This window comes from Centroberyx affinis, unplaced genomic scaffold (assembly GCF_046629955.1).
Source record: "Centroberyx affinis isolate AG114_WGS23_722 - 3 ecotype Tasmania unplaced genomic scaffold, CSIRO-AGI_Caff_v1 ptg003442l_1, whole genome shotgun sequence".
Classification (NCBI taxonomy): Eukaryota; Metazoa; Chordata; class Actinopteri; order Beryciformes; family Berycidae; genus Centroberyx; species Centroberyx affinis.
Window position 1 is genome coordinate 1 of NW_027281414.1, and position 8973 is coordinate 8973.

Here is an 8973-nt window from a genome sequence, read left to right on the forward strand (position 1 = left end):
GACAAGAATTTCTGAACTTACAACAGATGCTATAAATGTTCCCAATGCTCGTGAGTCCTGTCTGTTTTTATTTTTCTGTTCTCTTTGGTTCTGCTCTCTCCTCACAACATCTACAACAGGGAGAACGAGAGGCTTTTCAGAGTGTACCAACACTGACAAATACTAAGCATCACTTTTCTTTGGATTAAAATCATCCTCCAGTACCACAATTTAACAGACAGTATAGACAGAAGGGCCACTCATTCATTCACTCAATCACTCACACTCACTCACTCCCATCCACGCTGAATAAGGTAATTATCAGCTATGGAAATCCATTCATCAAGTCTATTCATAGCTGACAGCCCAGGGGGTTATGAGAGGAGTCTCTCACTGATGCAGCCTCAGTTTCATCTCCTCTGATCTAATTACACTCCTGTAGTTTTCATAAAGGTAATTCCACCAAATGTCATTTCACGACTGCTTTCACCACATTGGTGATTTAGATGAAATGAGATAAAGCACGCAAGCTAGCTAGTTAAAATAGGATCTCTTTATTGAATCCGTACACAGTAATGTTTGTGAAACATGTTCTATGGCTAAAGAGCTAAGGCTTTTTTCCATTTTCCACACTGCATTTGGCGAGCTGCGGTAACAACCAACACAACCATGATCACATGTTGAGCCGAGCTCAGGTCTGTTAACACCGCTGGCCTCTAAACACTCGACACAGTCCTACAATTGTCACATATAGGAATGACAGATGTGCCATTGGAATAACTGTGATTCTTTTTCTAAGAGAAACACATCACCACTTGTTAGCTACATTATCATGTATATCACCACAACTGATGTAAGATGAGGATGTCACACTGTCATACGATCTGCTAGACGAAACATTATCAGGAGAAAGGTCTAGTTGAGATCTTGGGCTACTCCACTGCTGACAGTGGGATATTTACAATTATCTGTAACAAGTCTGTAACAGTGAATCTCAAACGGGCAGAGGCAAAAAGAGAGCCTTGATGTCCTGGGAGGTCAGAGAGCGTATTATTTTGGCTTGGAATTGCATGAGAAGTCCTAAGGCATACTGAGAGACAGAGTGAGATGTTCGGTCCTTCTGGCGTCCCGCCCGCGTCACACCCGCCGCACTTGGATGACGTTGACCGCCGAGGTGCCGCCGGCCCTGGAGGTCATGTCCAGGTGGTGGAAGTCGTCGCTGGTGATAATGAAGACGATGGAGGAGGAGCTGAAGGTCACCCTCTTTTTGGGTCGGTCCCTGCTGCCGCATCCGCCCGACACCACGATGGGACGGATGGGGCGCGCGACGGGCGCTAGGGGGCGCTCTTTGACGCCGCGCTGCAGCCAGGAGAGTCGCGAGCAGAGTAGCTGCAGCAAACAGCGGCGGAACTGTCAGAGGGCAAGTGGGAGGAGAAGAAGGGAAAAGGAGAGAAGACTAGTATTTAACACAGGGATGAAATAGCACACTTGCCCCTCTCTTTTGTCAGAGTCAAACACACAAGATATCAGACTCTCAGGATGCCAGCATGCTAAACCTAAGTGACAATTCCACTCCTACACACATACATTACATACACATTAAGGCTTGGCTAAGTATAGTGCACCTGCATAAACACCCATAAATAGGAAAATACAGAACTGTTACAGGAATACAGACACACACAGCTTTCACTCACTCTTTGAAATGTAGCTGCGTTCTCATGTATTTTTGCACATTTGTACCTCCGCAAAAAAAGCACTCAAGGTAATTGAATCACTTAAAGCTGCACTAGGCAAGATTTTTATGGAAAAATACACCCGTCTTTTCAGCCTAAATGATAAAGTGGGGCAGCACCAGGGAAGAGCGTTCCATCTCCCCTAATTGCTGTAGATTCACCGTGTTTGCTCAGATCAATTCCTGGTGTCAGGTGTGGTCAGTGGTGGGAAATATACTGAGTGGGCAAGAAGTACACAGGAAGAAGGACGAATCAAAACTCAGGAGTGAAATGCGAAACTTGGCTGAACCTCTTCACCAGCAGCCACTAAGAAGAAGCCATTTGGGGCCACCAACATGCAAGAGTCTCTAGTGCAGCTTTAAATTCCATTTAAGTCACCGCTTATCTCACCTTCCTGCTCATGAAGATATAGATGAGGGGGTTGTAGGCCGTGCTGGACTTGGCAAAGAAAGAGGGGATGATGGCCGCCGTGGGAGACACCATGCTCTTCCTGCCAAAGGCCTCCATCATGGACACCACGGCGTACGGTGTCCAACACACCAGGAAGCAGGTGATCATCAGGAGGAACATCACCGCCACCTTCTTCTCGTACCGCAGGATCTTAATGATCTGCACCGTCTGAAGGTCCTGGATGGAGCGCAGCTACGAAGAATGAAGACGGGAGGGAGAAAGGAGTCAGATCCTGTTATGGGGTGGTGGTCAAATGGTTAGAGTAGCTGTCTTGTGACCAGAGGGTTGCTGGATTGAATCAAAGTAATCAGTGGAAAATCAATAAGGAAAATTGAATGGGTAAGACTGTACCCTCCCTGATTTTCACTGGCCAGCAGTAGAAGACTGGGGTAGGTGTGAATGTGTGGAACTGTATGAATGTGATGCAGGCATACTGAACAAAAGGTTAAATAAAAGTTGTTGTTTTTTTGACTCCTGAAATTGACTCCTTAATCTCTAGCTAGATGTTTGTAGTCTTTTAATTGGATTGCCCACAACAAGCAGATAGCATCAGATAGGGCCATCAGTTAGGAATGATTAAAGTGAGCAAGAATGGAAATGACACACTTTATACATTCTGCTATGGGATAAGCTCCAGGGGGTCGACTGTGCACTAGAAACAAAGGCTGGGCTAAGATGAGAACTACTGTGCTGGGACACTGATCAATATCCATTCAACAGCCAAGGGCGCGTTCACACCAAGCATGTCTGGAATGGTTTATTTCAACTCTGGAGCGTTTACTCCAGTTAGTAAGACTTAGTTTGGCTCATTTGGACAGGTGAGAATAATACCATTCGAACTCGGGGCAGACAAAATAAATGAGCGAAGGTGCCTGAAAATGCAGGTCTGTCCTCTTTCGGTTCATAATCTGAACTAACTACAGGAAACAACTCCAAAACACAAGGTTTTATGGGTATAAGAAGACATGTTGACAGCTGATTGCCAGCAGTTACTCATGCTTGGAAAGTCTAGCATAACAAAGTGAATCAAGGGCAAACCACAGTCTGGACTGATGCTCATATTCAGCTATTTCTTCATGTGTTCTTAACTGGTTTGAACACCAGAGAAGAGAAAAAAAGAGTGCAGAGTCCATCATGCTGATCTGAAGTTACAGACGCTGGAATTAGATTTGTTTTAATTCCTCCCACAAAATAAAATCTCTAACCTGGCAGAGGTCGTAAATGAGTCATATACAAAAGTGCAATGAAAATCAATAGCTTTGTAATTTGCAAACAGTCTTTCTAATCGCAATGGAGAGCTCATCTCTAGTAAAGTTCATCTTAAGAAATGCTCAGAATATAGCGTTACCTCCACAGCCTCAGTGGTAGTTGATAATGCAATCAGCTCATTAAAACTGTACCTCATTTATTGACTTCTCAAGGGCACTTGACACTGTAGATTACACCCTCCAGCTAAATAGACTTGCACTAAAAGGACGAGATGAGAATGCATGTGGCCGGTTTCAAGCCTCCCTCAGAGGCAGCAGACAGTCAACAGGAGTGGATAGAATCACACCAGGCTTCCATCCAACGTCCGCTTTTATTCACATTATACATTAATCATGAAGCCGATAGCCCAATGCAGCATCCCAAGATCTATTTCTATGCTGTTAGAAATAGATAATAACCCAGGCATTCATGAGTCTACAGTCCTTTTCCTTGCTTCGTTAAAGCTTCCCAATTGTTTTAGAAAATACTCTGTAGGATTCAGAGTGTGAATACTTCTCTTTGAAGCCTTTTCTGGGCATAGTATTCTCCTAAAGTGCCACTCTATGTGATGAGTCATGCCAAGCGTCTGAGGTGTTGAGGGATTTACATGCAGGCTGGGTGTGGTGTGCCGCGGAACCGGAGACCGGGGCCGCAGGGAACTAATGGCTCACACTTCCTAAAATGCTGTAAATACTTAAGCAAGTAAAGCGATAGCAGCTGTGCCACCGATAGACATCTGGGTCAGCGGATTAGAAATGCATAGTGTTTGTCGCATTTACACATTTGCTTACACATTATCCCGTTCAAAAACACTCCAGTGGTCGTCTGCTCAGGGGCAGAAGCAGAGGGGTGGGGTACAGGGACTCCTGTAGCTCCCCAATTTCAATTATGATCACACAGACACTTTTTCTCCCATGCTATCACAATGGATTATCATTGTGAAATCTGAGTAAACTGTATCATCCTCACAGCCTGAGCAGCAGTGCTTTATTACCAGGCTGACGTGTAAAACTGATGACATCGGTGACACCTAGATGCATTTTGAGGCTGCGAAGGCACAGTCTATAACTAGCGCTGAATTTATTACTGTGGAGGACAATGAGCTTCCAAATGATTTCCACTACTGAGTCCTGCAGGTACAGAAGCATATTAGCATACAGAGAAAGAAGAGAGAAGAAAGATTAAGAGTGAACTTCGACTTGGCTGGTGAAGGTCAAAGAGTTTCTTCTCAGAAAAAAGAAAAGCCAGAATAAAGTCTGCAAAAGTAATTCCATGAGGAGTTTTAGCTTTGGCATGCATCTAATACTTAAGGAACTTTTTTTTAATCTGTAATGATTAGCAGCTCCACTGGAGCAAGCAGGTGTTCATTTCATTCATACATTCATTCATTTTCTTTTAGGGATGGGACGATATACACTGAAATTCAGTACATCGCAATACAAAAATGTGGCAATACGTATCGTGGGGCAGAAAAATGAATCACTATATTAGCTACATTTTATTCTGCTGTAGTAATCACAAATGAGACGACTTGATCACAATTTCACAATCTCTCCATCTAAATTACTTTATTTGCACTTTGTAATGACATTTTTAAATTGTTGTTTACATTTTTAGATGAAGATTTGTGGCACAGAAATAAACAAAATTCTGCACAGTCAGAATTTGTTGTTGAACTTATATGAAATTGTATCGTGGTTGTATCGAATTGTGAAGCCCATATTGTGTATCGAATTGTATTGTGAGGTAAGCATATCGTCCCGTCCCTATTTTCTTTACCCTCTTCTTCCTCTTCAGGGTCATGGGGGAGCCTATCCCAGCAAGAACTGGGTGGAAGGTTGGACAGGTTGCCAGTCCATCACAGGGCAAATAGGATGTTACATGCCTTGCTCAAAGGCCGCCTTGGCAGCATTTGAGGGAGGGGAGAGCGTTACAAATTCACTTTTCCTGCCCAGACTCTAATCAGCAACCCTCCATTCACAAGCCTGCGTAATTCATTCAGATTATCCGTCTAACTCATTCATAATACATTAGATATGTTAACAGAGGGAAGAAAAAAGACACGGAACAAGCCCGCCCTGTCTTACCATCCGCACTGTGTAGAGGATGTTCCCGTAGCAGTAGATCATGATGCCCACGGGCACGAAGAAGCAGGCCAGGAGGAAGAAGAGGATGAAGGAGGCGTCGTTGGGGTCTTTGGACGCCCAGTCCAGGGAGCAGCCCAGCCGGTGGATCTCCAGGGTGTAGCGGTTCCAGCCCAGCAGGGGAGCCCCCGTCCAGGCCAGCGAGTACAGCCAGATGTGGGCGATGGCCCGCCAGGTCCAGGTGAAGTCCACCACCCGGGCGTGGACCACCCGGATGTAGCGCTCATAGGCCAGGGCCGACAGAGTCATGATGGAAACGATGCCTGGCAGCGGGAGAGAGGCAGGCGCACTGAGTAATGCAGAGCGCTCGATACAGAATCTGGGTCAGTGGCTACTCAGCATCTGTCTGGACCGAAAGAGTTTCACCGCACTCTTTGTCCACAAACAAAAAGTACGAACACAACACACTGTGACCATCAAACTCCAGCATTTTGTTTGCAGACCACTCAGAATGAGGAATCCTTGAAGTCTCACAAAAAAGGAGACTACTCGCTCCCACACAGATCACCAAGACCTACATCTGTCACTGAACATTCCACACCGAGTGCAATGTTTCGGCTCATATTGTAGTATTTACTGTATACTTTAATACTTGTAGCTGTCCAACTGTCCATATAGCACTGTATATATGGTCCTGTCCAATCAATGTGTCTTGTTGTGTCTGATGTGTAAGGTCTCATATACTGTATTTACTATACTTTGTGAAAAAAAAAACATTGATTCTGCCACCCTAGTATTTGTGCATTTTCAGTCAATACACATTACACACACAAACACATATGTGTCCAATTACATCTTTCAATACCCTCTTCAGCACTCTCTGCAGCACATTAATGTCTCAATTGTGCGAGAGCGACGCACCAATACTGAGGCTTCTCTAACTCATCTCTTTCTCTACATCTCCTCCTTTGTGATTGGCACAGATTTAATAAGGGACTTCAATAAGGGATAATGGCTTTTACCTGGATTCTCCTCATCAGTGTGCCTCATGAAAAGAGTCCCTGACATTTTATACATTCAGTGCATTGTTCCAGCTCTGTGGCACGTGTCTGTGCAGGTCACACTGACACCAACCTCCACCAGGTCTAACACGTACACTATGTCACCGATGGCAGTGGTGGGGGTGTGAAGACGGTGGTACCTTCCGGTACAAATGATCTCTCGCACTGTTGCTACTGTAAAGGAGAGTGGCAGAGGGTGTGAGTTGTGGGATTTATTTTAGATCTCACTCATTTCCAGTGTCGTCAGGAAGACACACACACACTTGTACCAATTTGTTCAGAGGGGTCAGGTTGGTGGTTGTGATCCAGGCTCTCTAGAACTGCAGGTTCCATAAGGTTTCCGCTAGGCTGTGATGCTCATACTGTGTCAGCGGAAATCAAATCATGCATTGGCCAGCTGGATGAAACTGGGGGTTAACACTTGAAAAGGTCACACAGTAGAAATGGACATTTTCAGCTGCAGTAGCTACTGTACAGTGAGTGACAAGGGAGGGGCAAGGTATCACTGTAGATGAAATCCATGTTCTGCTCATCTGAGTGGGAGCCAATAGGCAGCAGCCGGACTCACGTCATTTCTGCCCAATGTCATTTCAATGATGAAAGAAGGTATTCTGATGTTTGGGTGTGAAAAATATAAAGTATGCATAAATTCACCAACTTGGTGTATTTAAGAGTTGTGTTATTAAGAGTTGAAAGAACATAATTTATTTTCCAACACATTAAGATGCTAGAAGAACAGGGAAATCATCCATGGAAACAACCCATCCTTATGTGTACATAGGCAAAGTGGCCAAGGCTTGAGGGTTTGAGCTAATGAGCTCATTATCACACATCCATACTTATGAGCGATAATTCCTACATGCTTAATGAGGAGCGACATGGGGAATGACCCTTGGTATTCATGTAGACTCCGCTGCTAAAATAATCAAATTGGTAATTAAGTGGGTAATAATGTTATAGTAAGATGGAAGTTGTCTGTTACTACAAGCTAAGGTTTCATCCTCCCTATTGATGGAAACAGGCCAGCACAAGGTAAAGTATTCCTCGTGCCAGTCGGTGCGTAAAGCGGCGCCCGGCGCAATACGCACACCGTTTAGTAGAATAACTAGTAGTCTGAGTAAGGATCAATAGCAAAAACGAAGGTCTTTAATGTCGTGCACAGATGAGCTGTGTAGGTTTGTACCACAGCACTTTCTGGAGGAGGAATAGATTCATTGTTGATAAACTGTTTTTGATCCATCCTGTATCTTTTAACTATGTGAAATATAAGGAGGAAAATTAATTTCACTATTCCGAAAATGACAATGGCAACTATGTTTTACATGCATTTACGGGTATTTATATGCATGGTACAGAAATTAATCTGACATGCAGTTTATTTTAATGTGGCTTTCCCCGGATAATCCAGCAGTATGAGTTTATCCTACTGTCTACATAAATATATTTTCTTACATGACACTGTTCGACAGGATATGTAATTCATAAATATATTTCCTTATATTTTGAAATATATGTCAGACGCTGGTTTATTATAGGGGACAGACGATTAATCAAAAAGGGGAAGTATATTCGTTCATAAATTCAGTTTAAATTATTGACGTGCAGCTGTCAAGATAAAAGTTTATGTGCCAGTATAAACAAATCAAACGAAATAAATAAATAAAAACAAACTTCATTTTATTCCTCTTACCAAATAAGCTGTTGCTGAATCCGTCCCAGATGCATGTCGCCTGGCTCCAAATCCAGCCGCCTTTGACGCACGAAGCAAACGTAAAGTTTATTCCAATGAGAGACACCAGCAAGTCGCTGATACTGATGTTGACCAGCAGCAGATTGGTGGGCGTCCGGAGCCTCTTGAATTTATAGTACAGTATGATGACAATAACATTGTTGCAAAAGCCGAATACTCCAATAGTCCCGATGGTGAAAGCGAGAAGTTTGTAGGTGCCAACAGCGAAAATATATTGTTCTACACTTCTCTCGGCCCTGGTCTCGTTGGCAGGATTCATTGCGTGGGTAAGAACTTGGTTTCCAACATTGTGCTGTGCGCAGTGGCCGCGTCTTGGAGAGGACACGCTGTGTGGGCTGCCCGCCGCTCCTCCACTCACTCCTGGCGCCCGTAATTCAAATAAACCTGCTGCGACTGATGTTTGCTGAAACTGGGTCAATGTAACAGAGTCAAGTCAGCCAGAACAGAGAGATATGACTTCCGGCTACACTTTCGAACTAAAACCCTCATTGACCCACGTGTTGCGACCAGAGCATTAAGTCTATGGCGTTATTTGGGTATGGCAAGGTATAGTGCTCCCTATATATTAGCCTTTAAATCCAAATTTGATCTTGTAGTGAGCAAACATCAAGCAAAATTGCCATACATTTATGTGGAAGTGGAATTGTGTAAGTTTTGTTGGTAAA

At 43.9% G+C, this 8973-nt stretch overlaps 1 protein-coding gene across 1 annotated transcript; it reads right to left on the reverse strand.

Annotated features, from left to right (window-relative positions):
- Positions 1–1116: 1116 nt before the first annotated feature.
- LOC139661051 (opsin-3-like) lies at positions 1117–8582 on the reverse strand. The gene is made up of 4 exons (XM_071539373.1): positions 8249–8582; positions 5501–5820; positions 2106–2357; positions 1117–1389 (listed from the first exon to the last, which is right to left on the reverse strand). The coding sequence occupies exons 1-4, from the start codon at positions 8565–8567 to the stop codon at positions 1117–1119; spliced, it is 1164 nt and encodes a 387-aa protein (XP_071395474.1). The 5' UTR covers positions 8568–8582.
- Positions 8583–8973: the final 391 nt, after the last annotated feature.